Source organism: Merops nubicus, unplaced genomic scaffold, assembly GCF_000691845.1.
Source record: "Merops nubicus isolate BGI_N331 unplaced genomic scaffold, ASM69184v1 scaffold34387, whole genome shotgun sequence".
Lineage (NCBI taxonomy): Eukaryota > Metazoa > Chordata > Aves > Coraciiformes > Meropidae > Merops > Merops nubicus.
Window position 1 is genome coordinate 12,350 of NW_008620180.1, and position 23,713 is coordinate 36,062.

A 23,713-nucleotide genomic window follows, 5' to 3' on the forward strand; every position below is an offset into this window, starting at 1 on the left:
ACACAGGCATTAAATAAACATTTTTATACAAAAAGGTATCAGTGAAAGACTAAAATAGCATTTTTAATAAATTAGGAATAGAAGTAATAATTTCTTTACAACTCATCCTTTCTTGCAAGAGCTCTTTCTGCTCACCCTCAATTTCTGACTGAAAAGCTGTAACGGCAAGAACTATCCTGAGTGATTTACAAGCAGGACTCAATCTGAATATAGCTGCTTTTTTTTTTCTTTTGTGGAGGGCTGCTAATATCTCTAAAATACCAACTTTTACCTATATATAATACTTTTTTATTCCACCATTGTGAAAGGAATTGTGATCATAGCCTTAATGTCTGAATTTGGAAAGTAAGCTTAAAGCACTGACATGTCTCTCCCTGTTAGGTTCCTCCAGCAGCTGCTCCCATGAAGACAGTGTTGATTGGTGGTAAAGATGACACCATGTCTCTGCTTGGTGGGCCATGGGCCTCCAGATTTTCCTGAGAAGGGAACTGACCAGATGTTCCATACATACACTGGGAAGAAGATGTGGTTTGCATGTTTGAAGCTGTGGGATAAAAAAAGGTTACCATCATTGCAAGGTTTTTATCTATAGAATTTAACAAAAACCACAATCCAATTTCATCTGATGGAAACCCTTACCTACCAGGCACATCATCAGAAGGATGGAAATTTCAACACTTCTTTACTTCACTCAATTTACCTATACTTCTAACTTTTCTTCAGTGGCTCCTCACATCAGGGAATAGTTCAAAACCCATGTATGAGTGAACTCAACTAAAGATCCAGATACACGCCTGAAGTTTAAAGCTTGCATATAAGCCATCTTCTATGAAAATTCTGCAAAGCTATTTATGTCTGCTATGCTTATCTTTCCATATCATGGTGCACCATTCAGGTCCATATTTAATGACACCATTTGGCACACACCAACATGGAATACAAAAGATACTTGGTGGGCACAGTCCCTGCATGGTGGTGTTGGGGTTGTTTTCCCTCTCTTTAGCATCCTTTAAAGAGCTGGGCACTGAACTCTTGCAGAGCCTTAATGATGCAAGTAATGTCTGATCTTCTGTGCAAGGTTAACAGGTAAGTAGTAAGAAGAGGTAATCTTGTGGAGAAACAAACAGTGCCCTAATTTATATCTTCTATGCAGCCCTTCTTGGAATATATGACCAAACTCAGCTGCCATTTGTTTAACGCATATACCAAAGCAAACTCTTTAGGGCTAGACAATTTCACCTAAAATTCACTGTCAGTCAGAGCTTTGCCTATTACACAGTCATTGCAATATAGGACAGGAAAGAACTATACTACAGGAACTATATATCTAGATATCCCTGACCCAGGGATCATTCAATCTGTTAGACAGTGAGGACCCTTAAGAGTCCTTAGAAGAGCCCAGTCCATTATTAGCTCACTTAATACTTAGAAATTGCTTCCTAACACAGGTTTTTCTGCAATTCACACCAGTCATTCCAATCCTCATGGGCAATCGATCATAGTCCTCTTTATGGGAATGAAGAGTTATTAAACTCACTGTCCTGCAGTTTTAAAGAATACACATCTTACGCCACAGCGTAGGTACTGAGCTATTTTATCTCTGTATTGCACCTCTTATACTATACATATGAGCTACAGTTTAATACTCAGCACTTGTCAGGATGCTAAGAAGTTCACAGCTCTTCCTCAGTCATTGCCTATACTTACGCATAGGAGTCCGACAGACAATTGAAGCTGAGGACTCTGTGTAGTATGAGCCTGTTTGTTTTCTTCCACTGTCATCCAAGATGTTCAATGGATCGTGTATATCAGTGTATGATGGCAATGATCGAATGCTGCTTACACTGCTGATTACAGAAACATGTTGATCCACCATTGTCCCAAGTCTGTGAGATTCTGGATAATTTATATTGTTTCCATAATAGCCTATTGACAGATGATTGGAAAAAAAAACAGAGTGAAACTAGTGTTGAAGAGAAAGGGTAGGGTAGGGGCCTGTGGTAACCTGGAACAAAAGGTAATTTTTATTGGCCAAGTCCGTTGAGAATAAGATTATTTATTTACACATACAGACTAGTAACATTAGTCACATGCAGTGACTGACCCAAAAGTGGGGTGGTAACAAGGGAGGAAGAAGAACCTAAGAGTTCAGTCATGCCTTCAGTACAGAATTGCCCTTCCATTCTAAGTTCAGAATCAAACAGTAGCCTGCAATTGGTGGCCATAACAGACACCATGGGGGCTCCTATCTACTGTTCAGTGCTCCCCTTTGAAGCTCATAATCAATGAAAGTATATGTGGAAAGAAAATCTGCCTGGTAGTACATACTCACTGCATATACAAATCCATATAAAAGTAAAATTCCATTATGCCTTTCCTCCAGAAAAGGGAGGTGGCTTTGCTGACTGTATCTCTGAAGTATATTTTTGCAATAACTCTACATTTTAAGTATGAGTAATATTAGGGCCCAAGTCTCAAGCTAATGCTAATGCACATTTTTACACTTCATTTCACCATCCAAACCCTGTGGCTAGAATAGTCCATTATGCTGATCCCAGAGACAAGCTATCTTATGGCATAGGGGATGTTTTGGGGGGTTTTCAAGAGACTGTTAAATCACAGGGTCGTCCTGGTTTTTCTCCCTTTGTGCAAGATGTGGCAATTGTGCCAAAGGAAGATTAGCATAGATGCAACAGATGCATTTGAGGTCAGCTGAGGATTCATCAGAGGAAAATAAATCCTTAAGTAGCTTGTTAAGCTGCTTTACAATCTCTATGTGTCATCAGAGAAGTGGAAAACAGGAAGGTATAAAGAAGAGCTGAATATCATCTTCCGTAGAAAAAAAAAGATGAGAAAAACTGTTCTACTCCAGCAAGGAAACAAATAGAAGGGAAAAAGAAAATATATATTGATACCGTTGGAAGCATTAGCAGGATATGCTGCTCCTGGGCACGTAGACACTGAGTTGCTCAAGAAATTGAAACTCCCAGTATTCAGAAACTGCATATTTTGTGTGTCTTGAGACATGGATGACAGACCATAGCTGGAAGGCGATCTGGCATTGTATGAAGACACAGCACAACTGTTGCTGAAGTAATCTCTGGAGAACTGCTGTTCACTCAAGGCATTGAATCGGCTGTGCTCTGCTCTGTGATGGTAAACTCCTGGAGTGGAATGGGCCTGAGTTCTGAACATAGCCTGATAATTGGAATTGTTTCCATAGTAACTTTGATTAGTTTGTGACAAAGTCTGATAAAGGGGTTCTGAGTAGGAAGAGCACTGTGAATGTGTGGATAACACTGGACCTACACTTGGAGGTCTCACAGCCATTGGCCCCTGGTTGATAACACTTCCTCGGCTGACCATGGCTGGTGAAATGGGTGGAGTCATCAAGTGACCAGTGCCTTGAGACAGCTCCATCTGACCTGGAATAAATGTTAGCCATGATTAGTGTTCATACTGCAGTACTGCTGAATAGAGCAGATCTGTTAAGGCACTAACTCTCTATTGAAACATACATTACCATTTGAAACCTTTACAAAGGATATACATTGGCCCCTGTCTATACAAAATGTGTTCTTTAAGCCATGGCTTCTGGCTATAAAACTTCCCACTTTCATTCTCCAGCTTGGAGGCTGCCACATTCAGTAGGAAATTCCAGCAGTCATAAGCCTCGTGTACTCCAGGTGTTACTGTTCATTCTCTCCTTACAAGAACCTCACCAAGGCAAGAGGTGTAGGATAGTTTTACCACTGTTCTAAGAGGATCCATTACTGGCAGGGCTCTAAAAGTGCCAGCGTCTGTAAATCAGCACGGAGGGTGAGCTCGTGAAATGTTATTTACTAGAGGTGTTTATAAATGCACATGGTCATTGCTCCTTCTACAGCAAGGTGTTACTATAGACTGATAGGCTAACTAGTAAAGAAGAGAAGGAGAAGCTAGAAGAGCTGATACGTACCTGTCAGCTGCATATTCTCGCTGTCTCCTGTGGCGAAGGGGTTCAGACCAGAAGGCACACTGTTGGGCTGGCTAGCTGACAAGGACACATAGGTTTGCTCTGCTAGACACTCATTTTTGACTGAAGTGTCACTGGGCAGAGGAGCAGCCTTGTTACGATTTGCTAGGAAGCAAGAGCTAGGAGATGCGGTAAAGGTGGCTTTGCTTGCATCTGGAAGAGTAAGTGAAAACTCTTGGTGGCTGTTATATACCCTCATTGCACATAAATTCACCACTAGTACACAGACAGTGTATGAACTACCTGGTTTATTTCTATCTTTGATCGCTTATTTTAAAACGCAGTGAAGCCTCCACATTTTGCATGTAGCCAATGAATACAGTTATTGCTCTAGTATTGACCTTCCCAGCGGAACTGCTTGTGTCATACTCCCTGAACACAGGTCTACATCACAGAGGATCAGTTCCTTACTAAAGTCATCACAGTGAAGGTATGGATCAGATTTATTGCCTTGAAGTAAATGTCAGCAATGAAGATGAGTAAATTGCACTGAGTGAATCAGGGTCATGACATTTCATCCTAAAGAACTAGCAATGGAAATTTTAGAATGTTTGAACTCTATCTTCGCACTGATGTAGAGAGAAAAGCATTTGCTATACTCTGTATTTCTTCAGTTTTCTGCAGACCACCGATAAAGCTGGTGGAAGTTTTGCTATTCTTCAGTAGAAACCATGATTCTATGGTTTCAAGTACTTCATCAAAGTATCCAAGGATAAGGCAACTTCTGTATAGGACATTTTTTTTTTTCTGAATTAAAATAAGAAGTGCAGCATCTACTATCAAAGTCTATGCAAGTTTCCTGCAGCAAAGTGCAGATTTAGAGTACCAGTAACCAAAAAGTTAAAGATTGATTGCTGATGCTTATATTAATAAAAAATAAATGAGCAGAACCAAATCAATTTTCACTGGATTTTTAGGGATTAACTTGGACCAGACTTTGATCCAAATTAATCTTAATTTATTTTATAGCAAAGGATCTGAAGCATATGACTTAGAACTTTCTAACCTTACAGAAGCCTGGTAGATGGAAAATGTTAAGGATTCTGTTTCAAATTAATTTTGTTTCTCTTCCACATAGTAATACCACAGCCAGGTACTAAATATGGTTCCAAAGATGTTTTCCAACATTTGGAAGGATATTTGCATTCAAATAACATTTAATAGATTCCTAGTTCAAGGTGTAATTACATATTTTAGCTCTGGCAGAAAGAAAGGTTTAGGAATTCCTGCCCTTTCTGCTACTTCTACCTCTTTTCACACTTTAGCTTGTGGCCCTTCAGTTATCCAGTGTATTTACATTCCTAGAAAATATTATTAATGGAACTATGTTAGGAAGGTGGGAAGAAATTGCTGAGTGATTGGTCACAAGCTTTTCAAGTGAATTTGACAACGTCGCATGTAAGTACACCGTCAGGAGAAGACAGTAAGTCTGCTTCTGTTGAAAGAATTAAGCTCTAGTTACCTAAATTCTTCATGTATTTGTCCAGTAGATTCTGGAGTTCTTGTTCTTTGTCATTGTTGAACTGTGTCTCCATGGCAAGCAGGATGTACTCATCCAGTAGCATGCGGATCAAATGAAAAGAACCTTTGGGAGGAGAGAGAGAGAGAGAGTAGCTGAGTTATCTTCTTGACCATCTCTCACCACTCTACAAGCAGTGAGTGAAACAAACAAATAATTGTGGACTTCAAATGACCTGGCAAGACCAACAAGGAATAGTACCTAACTTCTAGCTCTAATCTCTTTTCGCACTGGCCCACCTAGCTCAATTGTTTACTGTCCTGTAGGCTATTTGACCACTAATTACATCAAAGAAAAATACTGATGAAAGTGAGACATGCTTTATACTTGAAGAGGGCACACAGTGGAGCTAGATAAGGCTGAAGTCTGCTAGAATGCCTCTGCTCAATTTCTGTTTGCCTTGTGCTAAATAACCAGACAATAACTGGTGAAGTCTTCGACCGCGTTTCAAGGATATATCACATTTAAAACATGTCTCTCCTTACAGGCTTTTCAAATCATCTCTGAATTTTAGGTAACAATGTACCTATGACTAAACTTAGGAAATTACATACTAGACTTATTTTTTTCTTCTTTCTGAGAGTTGCCAAAACGGTAAAACATTTCTAAAGATGGACGTGTGAGCCTTAATTTTTAAAAGCTGCAAACACTGTTGAACTGACTAACTGCTGATCCCAGAATTAAATGAATGGTGATCTTCCATTTGCTTTTATGAAAACATACCATGCACAGAAACTTCTATACAGCAGTAATTTATTACCAAGCTGATCTACATATAAAACTAATAACTTAAATCTTGTCTCTTATACCGAGATACGCAATTACACTTCCATTGATGTGTCAAAATGAGCAGACCTTCTAGCTCTTAAAAGCAGTAATAAACAGCAATCCAAAAGAAAAATGCCTTTTAAAAATGAATGTGTGACAAAGGTCACCACCAAAATATTGTCAGTATTTACTGTGAAATGTTAGTTTGAAAAACATGTTACACAGCACTTGTGGCTATGATCAAAGAGTCTTTGGACTAGGACAGTTTAATCTGCTCAGGAAATGGTGGAAAGCTGGTAAATGCTAGCACAAATGTACAAACTCTGAGCGTTTTACAAAGCCCAGGTACCAAAACTTGACGCGTTGTTTAAAGTTAGGTTATGCATCACTCGAGCACCAAAAAAACTCCATTTGAGAAGGAAGTCTTGAGCTCTTTTCTTTAACGATCTCCCATTTTGCTTGCTTGCCTGAAAGAGAATAGTAAAATATTGTTAAGTATGCTAATCTGCTTTCTGCAAACAGGACAGAAGAAAGAAGAACTGAACATTCTTGGGAGTTCAAGGAGTCCTTGACTCAGACTGATGTGGCAGGGTGGATCAAGCTGCCTGAGTCAAACTGTCTTCTTAATGTGTATCTTAAAGTGATAAAGAAGAGCAGCATTCACTCTTTTCAGTGCAACCAGAGTAGAGCTCTGACAATGTTAAATGAAGCAAGCTTTTTACTGCTTGGGCACTGCTGTACCCTTAACTTATATAAATTACCTCATATTCTAGTATTAAAGGCGCCAAATTGTTCTGTAAATGTACAGGTGTGCAGGGCAGAAAGAAAAACAAAACAGAAAAAAAAAAACAAATAACAACCCACCGTCTGGTACTGTTATTCCACATAAACCAGGAACACAAATTAATCTTTGTACTTTAATCTATTTTGTATAATACTGGCCAGATTTTCTCTTACAAAGTAGTATGCTTACTATTTTAACATTGACAGTCTTAATGCTGCTTATTTCACACTGTTGCTTTGCTCTGGCAGTGAAGTTTTCCTGTGGTAACATGTTCCCAAACAGCGAGCAGAAAGAAGCTATTGTGTGAGTTTGACAGTGATCACAATTTAGCATGAACAGAAGGCAGACAGCAACGGAAGGATTACATGTTCTGTAAATTATTAGCTTCTCCTTAGTTGATCTAGCCTCCTATCAGGACTTGTTGGTATTTCTTACCCTTAACTACAGGAAAACAGTGCCAGGAACCATACCTGCTAATTTTAATATTACTAATTTTAATACTACAGAATATTAATTTTAATTAACTAATTTTAATAATACAGAATCGCATAGAAGATGCTGAATGTTTCACCTCTTCTGCCTGGCTTATTTATCAGGAATTGTCTGATTGTGGAACCAATTTAAGACTGTAGTCTTTCAGTTCTAAAATAAGTTGTGATTGCTCGGCTTCACTGGGAGTTTTGTGTCTAACGTGTATGAGCTCTAGCTTGGGCTCTGCTGCACCGAATCATCTGAAGCTCCTCACAAATGACAGCAAATGTTAGGAAACTCAAGGTGCTTTAAAAAGGAAGAAATTATCACTGTCTCCATTGAATTTTGAGAAACAGGTGGAGGAAGGAAAAATTACATGCCCGTGCTTATTCTGTTAGTGGAAGAATGGCTTTTCTGCAAGCCAGCCAAAGCTAATGCACTGTCTCCTTCTGCACCCATTCACATCAAGATGAAATCTTGATTCATCCCTAATGAATAAGATGTTGATTCATAAGATATTCATCCCTGATGAATAAGATATTGCATTTCCAGACAGAAAAGGACCTGATGAGAGGGCCAGTGTTCATCTACTAGCAAGCAATAAATAACTTTTTATTCTGCTACTTTACACTCAATAGAATCACAAATTGGTTAAATATCTTGCTTGAGCTATAACTCAGAAAATTATTTTGTTCTGAGCTATAGTGTAATCATTTCTGTATAACTACATGTATATAAAATACTTGTGATTATAAAGCATCTGGTAAATCAGGGGTGTGGAAAACTGCCATCAAAACCATCAAAAAATATCAGTCCCATCAACTACTGCATTAAGCACTTTACAAAGCTACAGAACTATACCTTTGATCCTGGGCTATAGAAATCCTTCTACAGGTTAGCTAGTTCAGAATCCATCTGCTACATTAACTTGTACCATCCGAATGGATGATACACATACAGTACCATCCGAATACCATGGAAGAAAAAATTGTTTCTCTAAGGAACAACTTTTGCTCACCTTACTAAGCAATATTCTTGTGCTTCTGCATGCACAAATAAGGTGGATTGGTTTCTTTCATGTAAAATATATGATAGTGTTGACTTTAATGTTTCGATTGTTACTTCTTAGCTTGTCACACATATAAGACTGATCAACAGCACTCAACATGATTAATTAGAACAAAGGGCACTGAAACCTTTCACACCAAGTGAAGAACTCCCCTCTTACAATAAGGAGATGGGAGCAGAGATGAGAATCATGTGTGAGAAATCAATGGGATGGCATAACTAAGACTTGTAAGGAGTAAGGGGAGTAGGATTTGGTCTTGAGTCAGGCAGAACATTTGAAAGGTACCTTGATAACCCTTTGCTCAACCACAGTATCCAACCATTCAATAAATGATTCCACAGTGGCATTCTTCTTTAGAAGGTCCTTCAGTTCTTGGAACACTGTAATAGAGTCATCTACCATGTAAAAAGGAGAACATATCATTGCGCACTATTTTAAACATGAGAAAAAGCCACTCACCAGCCATATGAAAATATTGTAGCATGGAAAGGAAAAGCAAAGAATTAGGGCAGTGAAGAAATAAGCAATTCCCCAGCAAGCAGACACACTTCCATCACACATCCATATTTTAATTACATAAGAATTACAATGATACACGTTGTAAGACAATGAAGATTTATAAATTTTTAAAAAATTCTTATACTTTTCCATTCCTTTTAAGATTCAGCCTTGAAAAGTTTTCTATTGCTAAGTTTAGTACCAAAGCTTTATCTGTGATGTTGCAGATCAGTATACCATCTTAGGTTTCCCTCATATTTTACAAGTTTCTCACAATATAACATAAAGCTAACTTCCTCAATACCCATTTTGAGAAAAAGTGCCTGAATGACCAGTTTTTTATCTTCTCCTTTTCTTTTTTACCAGTGTGAAAGAAGACAAGGAACAAAACAGAAAACAATTACACAAAGTAGGAAACGGGCAACACAAATGCAAAAGGTTGCGAACTGTTAAAGAGAGCAAACTTTCAAGATCAAAGTGACAATATTTAAAGGACAACAGATTGTTATTCCTTTCAGCTCTCCAAACTCTGAGCAATGTGATTCCTATGACAAAAGCTATCTTTTTAAAGGAGAAAATGGCTATTTTTTTATGTATATGGCTATAACAACAGGTATGTATATGAATATTAACACCCTCGAAATTTGTATTTTACTCTACTCTGTGTATTAAAATAGCTGTTATACTTTATAGAAAATTATGTAATTTTTTTAAAGATAAACTTAAAAAAAAATCCATTCATACAAAAAACCCCAACAAAACCTAGATCAAATATCCCTTAAATAAAGTCATAATGATGTAGAATTTTTGAGACATCTTTAAAGAATTGATCTATAATAATATCACCAGATGATTAAGACAGAATGTCAACTTAGCAACTGAGATATAAATTATGTTTTCAGCAACCATTTAAAGTCATCTATCTGGGATGACTTCCCAGTGCAAGTTTCTGCTCTTGTAGGACGTGCTAGGGCAACCAATGGGTTTTCTTCAGCTACTGAAGTTAACGCTGAGCTAGACTAGAGAATGCAGTGTCTACATGTGCCTTTTATCAATCCATCTCCAAGTAGATTCATGACTTGGAATGAAAAAGTTAATTGCTTTTAACAATACAAATACATTACCATGGACTTACATTCACTGTAGATCTCCCCATCAGGGTCGGTGCTCCCTGAGACTGCAAGGAGTGCCTGAGAGCCAATACTATTCAAATCAACTTTTTCAATATCTGACACCATTGAATTCACCACATGCTGATCAAAAAGGGCTGGCCGAGCAATCTGTAAGAGAAGGCAAGTTAAAATGTTGAGACCCTGTCGTGGTTTAACCCCAGCTGGCAACTAAGCACCACACAGCCACTCACTCCCTTATGCTCCTGTGGTACGGGGGAGAGAACTGAAAGTGTAAAAATAGGCAAACCCATGGGTTGAGATAAAAACAGTTCAACACTCTTTTAAAAAGAAATAATAATAATGGGGTAAAAAAGAGAAAGAAATAAATCCCAAAGAAGACAAGCAATGCAAATAAAAACAGCTGCTTACCACCAACTGAGAGATGCCCAGCCAGGCCTTCAACAGCAGCCCCTCCACCAACCTCCCCCCCAGCTTTATATGTTGAGCATGACATCATATGGTCTCGAATATTCCTTGGTCAGCTGGGGTCAGCTGTCCCAGCTGTGCATCCCCACAAGTTTTCTTGTGCATCCCCAAGCTCCTCACTGGTGAGGTGGGGTGAGAAGCAGAAAAGGCCTTGACTCTGTGCGAGTACTGCTCAGCAATACCTAACACATCCCTGTGCTACCAACACCGTTTCCAGCACAAGTTTAAAAAATAGCCCTGTACCAGCTACTATAAGAAAATTAACTCTACCCTAGCCAAAGCCAGCACAGATCCATACCTGGAGATCACCTGAATAACTCCTCAGAGAAAAATCATATTCTGTTAAATTTTCTGATCATGGATGGTTTTTTTATAGATCTGATGAGATAATGTTTCCTTGCCATTACATTTCTAATGCTCTTCTAATGTGTCTTCCTACCAGATCATCTTCACGATGTCACCCACATGCTACTTTTGTCTTAGTATTTCTGACATAAAGAGGAAGTCAAGATGAATACACTGTGCATCTACAGTTATTCACGAGGACTACCACCTCAAAGCACTTCAGTTTCCTGAAAGGCACTGTATCCGCTTGTATAATCAAAACATTATATGAAGGTGTCTCCTAATTGTAGATACCTGTATTCTGCCAACATAGACTTGAAGCCCTCAGCTACCTGACAGTCATGTTCCCCGTTCATTCAAAACTCAGAAAGAAATAAGCTCCCTAAAGGACATCATGGACAAAGACAGAGAACCCCTGCTAGGCAAAAAGGATTATCTGGTATTTTCCAGTATGGAACAAAACCAAATACCGGTATATTCCACTTTATCATTTGATTGCCAAAAGTTCCCATGATAGTAGTTCATTATAACCATGGTCATTTCTCCCTTTTCTACTACAAAACTTTGACGTTTGGATCAGATCTATTTAAGGCTGCTTCCTTCTTGTATGGTTAAAACTACAAGATGTAAGTCTTCCATGCTTGAATTTGAATCTTGAAAAAAATAATACATTATAACTTGCAGACAGCAATTTTTTGGATGCATAGTCTTATTCTGTTTACCTGTGCTAGGTGTAGGAATGATGTCTGTCGTTTCAAGGAGGAAACAAATCTTCGTGCAATAGGCAGTTTCTTATCTCTCAGGTTTTCTGGTAGATTTTCCAAAGAGGAAATAACCCATTGTTCCCAGTTTTTTGCAAAATTTCTTATATCTGCCAGTAAACTATAGGAAAAAAAAATGTTTAAGAGAAACATCAATAAAAAACTGTCTTGCACTAGGTTAAATAATTTTCAACCTATGATTAACAGATTTCTGAACATATCTGTGAATTATCTCCTCAGGTGTCATCAAAAGGAAACAGGAAATAACCAATCATCAAAAGGCAAAGATCGACTATATATTGATCTATACCTCCTCTGACAAAAATTGTAAGCCATCTGCCAGTTGAAATAGGTTGAAAAACACTAGCTTTAAAAATAGACGATAAGAAATCCAAAGACCAAACGAGACATATGAAGTTAAAGGCCTCAGTCAGACATAACACCCCAAACAAGAGACCTTTCAAGAGAAAGGAAAGATGAGAAGATTCAGAGGTAATTTATAATAATACTCTTATTAAAATCTTGTTGATAAAATGTTTAGATATTATGGTGATGCATAGGATAAAACCCTGAAAAGTATTCTGCAAAAAAGGTAACAATTATTTTTCCTTGAATGCCATAAGTAAGATTGTTGCTTTTGTTATTCTCCTAGGGCTTTAGTGTAGAAGAAAACTTTGTCAAAATACCCAACAAGCAGCAAAATTGGACATTAAAATACTGCACAATATTTTAAGTCTGTTCTATAGGTGTCCTCAGACCTGACAGTATTTTGCCATGCATACTCTACTGTTCAAAAATGAGCAGAAATATGATGAAAAATTTTCTCTAGGATACAGTATTTCTGCCATTTACCCAGAATATGCCTAACAAACTGAATGTAGCATTATTGTTCCCAGATACATACCTTTCTGGCATTTCTTGCATTGTTGCAGGGATGAGTACATCTGTAAGGACCTTCAAAAAGGTAACAAAAAAATGTATCAAGCTTCCACTGGCCATTCATTCATTCATTCATTCATTCATTAATGTCTTGTCTACTCAGATTGCAAAGTGAGACGGACAGGAAATTTATACAAAATAAGGCCATTCAACCAATTGTCTAGGTACTTACATACCTAGATTTCTCCCATCACTATTTGATAGGAGCATTTGAAATACTTCTGTGTCTAGTTAGCTCCCATTCTTAATGTATGCCAGCATGTCAGTAAAACAAGAAAGAGCTATCACTCATATTTTACAATAGAGATATTGGTAGAAGTGAGATGCAGAAACACTTTGTCTTTTCTCAGTAAAGCAGACACTCAAGCATCTCCCAGGTCCTCAAGTGCTATTAGCCATTTAACTCTTCTTTCTGCCATACTGGATGTGGCACTGAAGGTGTTCAGAATTTAGGACAAACTCCCTAGAGCTAAGAGTGGTTTGGAATTGTTTTGGCAAAAAGATGCCATCTGACATGTCTTTTGGGAACATTATTGTGGAGGGAAAAGTTGTTAACCTATATCCCCAAAATCTGTTTCCACTACTAATGTAAATGGTTTGATAACAATGCAATAAAATTGCTCTCTCTTTCTGGCAGCTCTACTGTTAAGAATATCTAACATGATTATAAGTGAGAAATAGTGAGAAATAAAGAGGCACAGCAGTAAATTTGTGAACTTTTGAGAAATTCTGGCTTATTAAATGTATCATTTAGTGCTTCTATAGTATTTCTTCTTCTGTTACATTAAATATTTATTTCAAATTAAGTAAATATTTGGTCTATTGGGACAAAAACATTCATAAACTCAAGGTACAATATAACTTCTACAAGTAAAGGAGGCTAATGGCTCATCTCCAGGGTAATAATTAAGATCTTTGCTGGTAATAATTTTTACTTCACTCTGCTAACTAAAACACCTCTTCTTACTTTACAGCTTGATATGTTCCTAAGAAAAATGTATTTTCATCTTTTCTGGATTTTCCCCCATATTTTTGTCCAGTAAAGAATGACAAAAAGACGACAATGAGGCACTCAATGTTCAACAGCCCCAAGTCTCTTGCTTTGACTGCCTGGTGTTTACTGTTATGCTATTAGTTATTTCTTCCCATCAATGTAGTTATGAAATGTGTTCAGGCGGATGACAATCCTTTTCTGTTTATATGGTGTGTCCTATCAGAGGAATTTGAAGTACTTTGAAGCTATGAATTCATGAGCCAACATGATTTTCCAAATTAAAAAATCAAGAAACTTTGGTGGCATTATTTTTTCCCCAGTGCTTTTATCGCTTAATCCTGACCTTGCAATACTCTCTAGTTTCACTCAGTTTCAACCGTTTGTGTGATCATGCTGTGTACTAGACATGAAACAAAAGCTCTGCAAAACAAATGTTTCTTAGATGTTTTCTTAAACTCAAACCAGTTCAGGGTGCAGCAGTTTTGCTGGTACATCTAGCAGTAGGAACAGAAATTAAGTGTAGCAGGCAGGAGAGGCAGGAATATCTTAAGCCAGTATTGTTCCAGGTTTGTAACAAAAAACTATGGCCCGACATAAACTGTGAATAGCAGATTCGTGTGTGTGGAATCACCTTGCTGGCCCGCTATAGACTCTCTTTGCTGGTAGCAATTGCAATAGTCTTTTAAGTAAAAACAAGGCTTCAATTTTCATCCAGGCTTAACTAGGTCAGCCCTCTCAGTGAAGAACACAAGCATTTCTTTTAGGTACATTCAAGCAAGTACGTCAGGATTTCAGCCTTAGTGTGCTGTCTGCAGTCCCACATCATGTGCAGCAGAGGTAAGACTGGAGTTCATGTCTTTTTATGTTTTATGTTCTTGATTTCAATGGAATCTTCGCTGATTTACACAGGTAAGCAGCAAAAAGTAGTCACGGCATACTGGTATCTAACCTCAATGCTGTTTTTACAGAAGCAAAAGCTGTAACGGGGTTGAGATTATACATGTAGCTAAATACTTACTTACCTTATACAGTATTGAGTCACAAACACAGAAGATGTCAACAATAACAGGATTTTCCAGCAGGGGAAGAAGATGGTCAGGCATTCCTTGCCAAAAATGTAATAAGAAATGCTGAATCTAAAGGAGTAGGAATCAGATTCATGGAAATAAGTAATGGTTTCTTGGCTCCCTGTGCATATATACCAAGAATGTGTGTTCAAACAACCTTACCTCCTCAAAGTTCCCATTAATTGCATTGTCAAGGACACACTGACAGTGTGTTTTGTACATCATGATAAGAGTATCTACCTATTTTGGAAGAAAGAAAGATTAAACAGAGTTTCTTAGCTCTCTCCTTTACTGCTATAGTGATCTAGGCTTCTACTTTCTGTAGCTTGTATTTAAATACAGAATATAAGCTGTATTACAATGCAAATAGGCAGTCTGTATATCCAGATGTGATGAAGACATCACATCTCTGGTTTTTATCAACATCTTTAAGTCTCAATGCTGTTGCCAGAAATGTAGCATCTGAATCTGTATACACTGAAAACGTGGATATCAAACGAAGGCAATTGCTAGATTAGCCAGTCAGATGATAAAGTAAATTCACCTTTCTGAAGCTAAGATTAATCCCAAAGAGTAGTGCAAGTTAATCATTAGGCAACTATAGGCGTCTATGAGTGTTCTGAAACATCATCTAGCTGGACAAATGAGAAAATAGCTGCCAGTCATTTGGTCAGAGTTTAATCATTGCCTTACACGAACTGAACTTTAAAAAGCACAACTCCTTTTCAAGTCAGCAGGCTAATTTATCTGAGTAGAGTGTTCCCTTACTTTAATAACTATGCCGAGGTATTTACAAGGCTTTGTACAAAAATGGTAGAAAATTTTTTAATTCGTAGCAAATCATAAACCCTGAAATTTATGAAGTATTGTAGTATTGTATTATAAAGAAAAATGTGAGCAAAATCATTCTTGTGGTCCAGAATCACAGATAGATTGTAACATCTTGTGAACTTCTCCAGCAAACCAATAACAGGTTTTGAATGACCCCAGTACCACCTTATTTCAATAGCTTTAGCATACAGATTTCTTTAAAAATGGACCTTGTTGACTTTCTGACTGCTTCTGTGACTACATATCTTTGAAAAACAATGTTAAAGTGTGAGATTCAAGAATGTTTAAAATAATTTTTTTGGAAGGGGTTGATGAAAATTTAAAGTTTGGGTACGTTTTCTTCAGAAACATAAAATGCAAAAAATTATCAATCTATTTTAGTGCAGACTGCTAAATTTATGGAATCTCCAGAGATTCCAGTTGCATGCAGTTTCTTAGGAGTTTAATGCAAGAGTCAAACTTGATGTATGGGCTCTCTTCAACAGGGTAGGTTCAGTAACCTTTGGTCAGATAGTCTGAAGAAGTGTAAAGACAGTAAAGAAAGAAAACAGGAAACAAGAGAAGAAGGAATGTGGAAAGAGCAGCAAGGAAACAGAGCAGGAGACACAGAAATACAACTGTCTTCCCACAGTCTCCCTCATAACTCCAGCAGTTAGCCCCCAGCAAGAGTCACCTGCAAAGCCCTGATGGACCCTCCCATCATCTGGTTCCAGCATCAGAGCAACTGCATGCTGCTGACCCAAAAATGAAGAGAAAATGAGTTGAATCTTTTTTTTCACTTGTTGGAGTATTAAAATTCAGTTTTTCTTACACTGCTGTGTTGGGTCTGCAAGAAACCTCAAATGCTCTTCAGATTTAAACGTTATGAGAATGCTGTATGTATCAGAGATATCAGCTCACTGATGGCGAATATAGCAGCAGGTGATGCACACTGCTGAGTATATCAGTTCTTGGGTTTCCTTTAGGAACTGTAGCATTTCCACCTAAGATCTCTGTACTACAGATGGCTCCTTTTGTTTAGCTCCTCACAACAGGAATCCTAGGCTTCACTACTTTCACAGAACAAACTGAAGAGGAAGGGTCATAAACCAAAAAGCTTTAAGATCACATCTCTCAAGACAGCCATCATCATGACCTGCACTAAGACTAAATTGGAAAGCTCCCAATATGTACTAAAAGTTTTCTAGCACAGTTCAGAGATGTGCCAGTCTGTCATGTGGTCAGAAACATGGATGTAACACACAGGCAAGGAGTCAAAGGCATAAAACATAAGTCAGCAATACTTCAAATGAAGAGTTACCCTTAGGATGAGCAATATTAAGCATTGATTTGAGGAATATGAATTTATTCATTATAAAAATATATATGCTCAGATTTTCAGTCTCTTTTCAAACAATTAATGAAAGAGACTAAAGTTAATTTAATTATTTGTTGTGAATTATTTGTTCTGATCTAATCAGAAGAAAATCTACCTTAAATCTAAAGGCATTTGGAATGAATACAACTCTCAGTTATTTGTTTGTTTTGCTCTCCCCTTCTTACATACCATCAGTTTGTAAAATACTAGGTCAGTTAATAGGTAAATAATTCAACCACCTTTCCAGTGGAAAGCCAGTTAATCGGTGTTAGTAAAGGTTTGCCCCCTCTATAAATCAGTCACCTCTGTTTGATTATGGACATTTCTGGCTCTTTCATGTCAATACCTCAAAGGCTAAGATATGAAGAAACATTCTGTGGCAATTTTTGATCTTTAAGTCAGAAAAGAAGTAGCTCATGTTTTACCTTGTCTTTAGAAATGCACGCTTGAAGCAAAAGGTGTTGAGCACTTGGAAACTCTGGGAGAAGAGTTCCAGTTTTGGAACTCAGAGAATATTTACGAGTGAAACCACCCTGAAATGGAAGGGGAAAAAAAAAGGAACATTGAAACAGCTAACACAAATTCAACTGAAACCAACAACCCATGCTAAACTTGTATATTATCTCATGAGTCTCTCAATGTCCCAGAATATTTACATCTGGATAAGTCTTCCAAAATATTGATGCTTGTCCAGATCTGGATTCCAGCTCAGGAAGGCAGTCAAATATGTACCTAGATTTAAACTCCATCAAGTACAGTTTTCAGAGTGATGCAGCCTTTGAGCCACATTACTTCATGGGATTCTAGAAGCTTTGGATCTAAACTATGTTTAAAAAAACTAAAGTAGAATACTACTCTCCTCTACAGTGTGGACTGTGATATCCTCAGAGAGACCCTAGATGTATTTAATAAGCATCTTTCTAGCACAAGGATCTAGGTTACTGGAGATACTATTGTTTTCCCTGGCTCTCTTCCTACTTTGCTAGCACAGCAGTAGTGACTTTGGCTGTTTTACTGTTGTAACCATTATTTTAATTTACCACAAAGTTTGGTAATATTTTATGGTGTTCTGGACTTGATGGTATGCAGGGTCTATGGACACTTCAGAACTAAAGAGTTATTATATGGCTCTCTGAGATTGTGGCACATTTGGTATGAAATCCCAGTTTCATATCTCTCTAAGAATGATATTCCCAACCATTTAGAGTTCTCCAGTTACTTTTTTCAGACACAGGCAATGCTGACCTGGAGACTAGATAAATTCCTCCTGAATTATGCTAAATTGTGATGGTCTGAGAGTTTCTTTTAGTTCTTAGATTTCACCTCTTTCACTTAAGCCTCTTTAGCTTGTGACATCTGAAATATCATAGACATATCTTCTACTAGCTACAAACTGAGAAAAGATCTTGAATAATTATTAGATGCTAACCTTTGGAGAGATAGGACTGAAGGATAAAACAAGCAGCCTTGTATGTGTGAATACTGACCATGAAGAAATATATGGTAAATCAACGCTTGTTTAGACTCTTAACACTCTCATAAGATCTGATTTAGTCTACTTCTCAGTAAAGCTGAGCTCTGCAGAGATATAGTGTTACTATGCTTATATTTATAATGCACATCATATTACACTTACAAACCTCTCAAATTATATAATTAAGATGAAACATTCATCCTCAAGAGAAGGAATAAAACCCATATTATGATTCTGTCCTTACAAACTGAATTGTACTTATTCTCACAGTATTGCATTCAAACCTCAAGAAGACTATTCGGCTGAAAGCCTTTGTTCCATTTTAGCCCACCCAGTCCTGTGTCAAGGCAGCGTACAGAGCCTTGAGCAGCCCTTTGCATATTCCTGCAGTAAATCCATTATTTCTGTTCCGATTCCCTTTGTACTAATGGATGGAATTTATGACCATGCACAAGGCATTTGAATGGCACTTTAAGTGGCCTTTTCCTACCCCCTTCCATACAGTCATGTTTCACTGAAGTGGGAATGCTAGCTATATAGTGTAACATCTAGTGTAAAAGTGTGCAAAAGGAAGTGTTTTCCTGTAAATGTTGACTCATTAATTGGAGGCAAGTTTCAAATGAAATTCTCTTGAATACTGAATTCAGAAAACTATATCTGTAACTGACTCTTTGATCATATATACATCCCTCCTATTTTTACAGGGTGACATGTCTGCCAAAACAGACAGCAGGGAATTAAAGCATATATTATGTAAACACATTTTGCCTGTGCTATCTACTATTCAAATACACATAAAGCTCTAAGTCAGAGAAACTGTAGAAATTTAGAAGCATCAGTACTTCTTTGTGTCAATACTTTTGCAGTGTTACAATTGCCTATCAGTACTGGGAGGTTTGGGTTTTTTTTTAATAACAGGAGTAATCTTAATGATTTTATTATGCAATTATCCCTGAAATATATTAAAAGCTCCGATTAAAAGGGATTAGTTCATTTAAAAGAAAGCAGTGATGGTGGTGGGAGGTTTAAGAGAAGATAATCTGTACTGTTTTTTACCTTGCTAATGGACTTATATGACTATGCCTCAGTTCTAGGCTTAATATTTTAACCCACTGCCACTTGCCCTTTCAATTTAATGCCATCTGTTTCTAATGGCCATTTAACATTAAGATAATGACAGTAATATTATCTGCCTAATTAACCATGCAGACTCTAATGGCACACTAACTGGTTTAGATAAAAGAATTTGCTGATATCTCCCCCTACAGCGAGAATACTAGAAAATGTGATAAAACATACCAGAGGTAAACAGTGTCCCTGGCACTCAATAAGTGTTCATTCAAATGCCATTTGCTCAGTATATTTAGACAATCAGTGCTTTAACATCTTTTCAATGTTTTTAGGTTCCCACTGGGAATTGCACCTTATGCAATCATTCTAAATCTTTCTGGAATACCTGATTGCATGTACTTTCAAGCAAATGAATAAAGACATATCAGCTCTCACTTTAACAGAAAGTATGATGCCAAATTTTCAGTACTCTGAGACTGTTAAAAGTTCAGTTTTGAGCACAAAAGACTTTTTTTTTCTTTTCTCTTAAGACTTCCCTGAATAATTTCAGCCAACACAGAGCTAGACAATCAAAAATTCATACTAATGTGCCCTTTCTGACTTATTTCCACCAATTTCTCTGTGATTCTTTTCCTGGGAGGTGAAAGGTATTGAACTTTGAGACAGAAATAAGATAGATTTAGGGGACTGTCAGTTCTGAAAACAAACTGGGAATGCTACATCAGAGATGGAAGTAAATGTGTGTTCATTCTTGCTAGGGTAACCAGACATTTTCCATGCCAAAACTTTGAAAGAATGAATGCTGTAGTGCTCACGATTCCCTGAGTATGTTTGGGATATCCCATGGCACAGCACTATCTTTTTTTGATAAGATAGGTGATTATCTTGAACAGGGAAAATTCAGCAGATCTCTTCTATCTGAACCTCACTAAAATACTTGACGTGGTGTCACCATGGGAAATGATGAGTTATGCTGGTGAGAATGGGGATTACTACAAGAATGTAAAGTGGTTTAGAAACTGACTCCAGCTGAAATGCTAACAAGTTGTGTTGACAAGGAAACTACTGAGATGAAGAATGATTGAAGTGAAGATTCTCAAAGATCAGACTTGGGGTTGATCTCATTGAACGTTTCATAGATTAAATTGGCTGACGTGAACTAATGAAATCATCAGTAAAGAGGAAGACCAAAAGGTCATGTAGAAAGATCTGGATGGCTTTAAGATAATGGCAATAAAGGGGATGAAAATCAATAGAGCAAAGCTACAATTTCAGAGACCAGTAAGAATTTCTGCTATCAGCCAGGAATTGCTTATCTGAAAATGAAAAGGGAGAAAGACTTGCTGTGTATCAGTGGATCACAGAGGGTATATTTAGTCTAGTAAATTAAATGGTGTCAGGAAACATTCCCAGGCAATATTGGACCAGTATAATTCAGAATGTCCCCTGGCATTCTTTTAGTCCGTGCCAATTATCAGTGTCCCAAACAATTCCTAATCATGCTTCAACAGTTACTGCATGCTAGGGAATTTTCTCCGTGACAATGTGGCTGAGATGTTCCTCTGTTGTTTTGTAGGTTCGGGATTTTAATAATATGGATGCAGGCTATTCCATGCCAGTTGAACCCAGTGTCAAAGAACAAACCTGGGAGCAATCTTTAACTCTTAATGTACAATAATTCATCATTTTCTAGTATAAACATGACCAGAATGACAGTGACTGTAGCATAGTATACAGTAGTGAAAATGTGGGCTACTTGTGGAAAAAAAGAAGAAAAAAAAAAAAAGCAAATGCAGTTCTAGGGTTCATCAGAAGGCATGTTTCCAACAGAAATTGAAGACATGCCATTTACAAGACTTCATGGGGTTTTTTCTATAAAAATATTCAAATCAAAACAAGTACAGTGAAAGGCTACGAAGTTTATCAGAAGTGACCAATTATTGCTGCATGTTCAATCTAGCAAGCAAAAGCAGCGAAAGGACATATTACAGGAAAATGTCACAAAGAGCAAAAAAAAGAGAAAGATAAGCCTGACCAGGAGGTTTAAAATTCAGTTTATTTAAAAAAAAAATAAAATAATGTTTTTGGCTTCCAACCAGACAAATGAGATTCTGGAAAGGCCCTTCTTCAAAAGTTATGGATGCAAAAAATTAAGCTGGAGCTTGATTCTTTGCTTGAGAAGGTCTATTACAAAACTTTGTCATTATAGGGAACTGGGTTGGAATGAGAACCCCAGAAGGTGCCTTCCAATCTTATTTTTCTTTGAATATTTAAAGGACCAAATTCTCAGCTTCATGGAAAAAAAGTTTATGCAGTCTGATCTTTAGCAAAAAATATTGCTGTATTTTCAAAGAAATGAAAGTGAAGAAAACCACACATCACATAATAGTTGGATTATAACAGAAGTGAAAGGAAACAGACTACAGCACTCACCTCATTCTTTAACTTGCTTCCAGAGAACCTTTGAAAATAAACACACTTTGATTATTTTTTCATAAGCAGAAAATTTTTACAGTTTGCATATATACACATAAAACAGATATATAAACCAGACCAATTAGAAAAATTATCACATTTCTGTTAATGTAACTATAATAAAAATTATACTTTTTTCTTAACTTCTTCCATTGGTTTGCCTAGAAACCTGTTAATGTCTTTTAAAACATGAAGACTCAGACCACTGACCAAACAGTAAAGTGAAAAAACAAATTTCATTTTTTTTATTTGAATTTTTGCAACTTCACAAATAGCAAAAGGGAAGCATGGGTGCAAGTCCAGAAGGCCTTTACCAGGAAAGACACAAAGATTTTGATACAGTTGAATACACTTTGATGCAGTTGAATAAATTCAGAGCAGAAAAAATACATCCTATTATGAACCCAACTGAGAGATTCCCAGTTACAGTATCAGGCAGCTCTTCAGTGCAGAAACCAGAAAGCACACATTTAAATTGTAACTAAAAAAGTAGAGAATATGTAAAGATAGATATTAAAATGAATCGTTATAATGATAAATGTTGTTGATTATTATTTCCTGTTGTGCTAGCTGTCAACAGAAAGTTATTGTGTGCAACACAGTGTCTTATATTCATTGGCAGCAATATTGTGAATTCATGCTGTTGAGACATTCTGCTGGCAAGACAGAAAGCCAGAGGATAAGAGGTTGTGGAATTTCCCCTGCCCAGGCCAGGCACAGGTGCCTGATAGTTCCCATCACATTATGATCCAGCATATGTTAGCTAGAGTTCCCTTGCTGTTGACAGATGAGTATGAAAGAAGGCATCACTCAGCTGATTACAACATGGAGCTAATTAGCTTCATGGCTGGATGTATTTGTTAAAGACTGTGGATTTCCACACGTGCAGGAAAATGCACATAGGATGTACAGCAAAATGTACACGGGAAAACATGAGGCAGTGTCTGCTAGCATTGCTCCTTCAGAGCCTTAATTACTAGCTAAAGCTACCCTTACAGCCGTGCTGTGGATCCCAGTGACTTTTGGTGTCAGATATGCTCCTTTCACAAGTGCAAGGATTGATATGTAAAGGAACTGGGAGGTCAAATCTACAGTGGAATTTGAGATTCAGGCATCTGTAACACTGCATTGAAGTACTACTCTACTCAGCTCAGTTACCTAAATACTAATAAATGAATGCAAATTAAGTTTGAAACGGCAGTAGAGACCTATATTTAGGCAATTAAACTGAGGCTCACAGCCCCTTCTGATGTTTTGACAAGCTGCCATCTAACGTGAGAGCCTTGTGGTAGAGGCCTCTGTATGCCTGTGTATTTGTGCTTGGGCATGGTGTGATCTGATACAACTACCAACCCACACACTTTCCCTGCCTATTTCTGCCCCAAGCTTGATCCAGGAATCATTTTTACAGCTTACCTACCAGAACAGGCATCAGACACAGATGATTTTATGATGGATCATTATATGCAGCAGCCAGCAACTGGGTGATTCACTCTCAATTTTAAATCCCTACATTGCCTGACTCTTTTCTTTATCCAGAAGCTTGTTCACAACCTCAGGCTGTTGCATCATTGTCTTCACACAGACAAATCTAACCTCAGTGATGGACCAAACTGTGCAAAATGAGCATTTGAGTTTTTATACTAAATCAACCAGGAAGGCAATTAGACTGCTGAA

General features: G+C 37.4%; 1 protein-coding gene across 1 annotated transcript in view; it reads right to left on the reverse strand.

Annotated features, from left to right (window-relative positions):
- Positions 1 to 377: 377 nt before the first annotated feature.
- The window catches only part of RFX6 (regulatory factor X, 6), a gene marked incomplete at its 5' end in the record, with an annotated part of 34,808 nt that continues 11,472 nt past the window's right edge, over positions 378 to 23,713 (reverse strand). Inside the window, 14 exons of the mRNA XM_008944043.1 lie at positions 378 to 544; positions 1,708 to 1,926; positions 2,916 to 3,425; positions 3,959 to 4,168; positions 5,478 to 5,600; positions 6,652 to 6,769; positions 8,912 to 9,021; positions 10,260 to 10,404; positions 11,790 to 11,949; positions 12,733 to 12,782; positions 14,784 to 14,897; positions 14,991 to 15,068; positions 17,442 to 17,549; positions 21,995 to 22,022. Of these exons, the coding sequence (XP_008942291.1) occupies positions 378 to 544; positions 1,708 to 1,926; positions 2,916 to 3,425; positions 3,959 to 4,168; positions 5,478 to 5,600; positions 6,652 to 6,769; positions 8,912 to 9,021; positions 10,260 to 10,404; positions 11,790 to 11,949; positions 12,733 to 12,782; positions 14,784 to 14,897; positions 14,991 to 15,068; positions 17,442 to 17,549; positions 21,995 to 22,022 (2,140 nt within the window). The remainder of the gene's footprint in view (positions 545 to 1,707; positions 1,927 to 2,915; positions 3,426 to 3,958; positions 4,169 to 5,477; positions 5,601 to 6,651; positions 6,770 to 8,911; positions 9,022 to 10,259; positions 10,405 to 11,789; positions 11,950 to 12,732; positions 12,783 to 14,783; positions 14,898 to 14,990; positions 15,069 to 17,441; positions 17,550 to 21,994; positions 22,023 to 23,713) is intronic.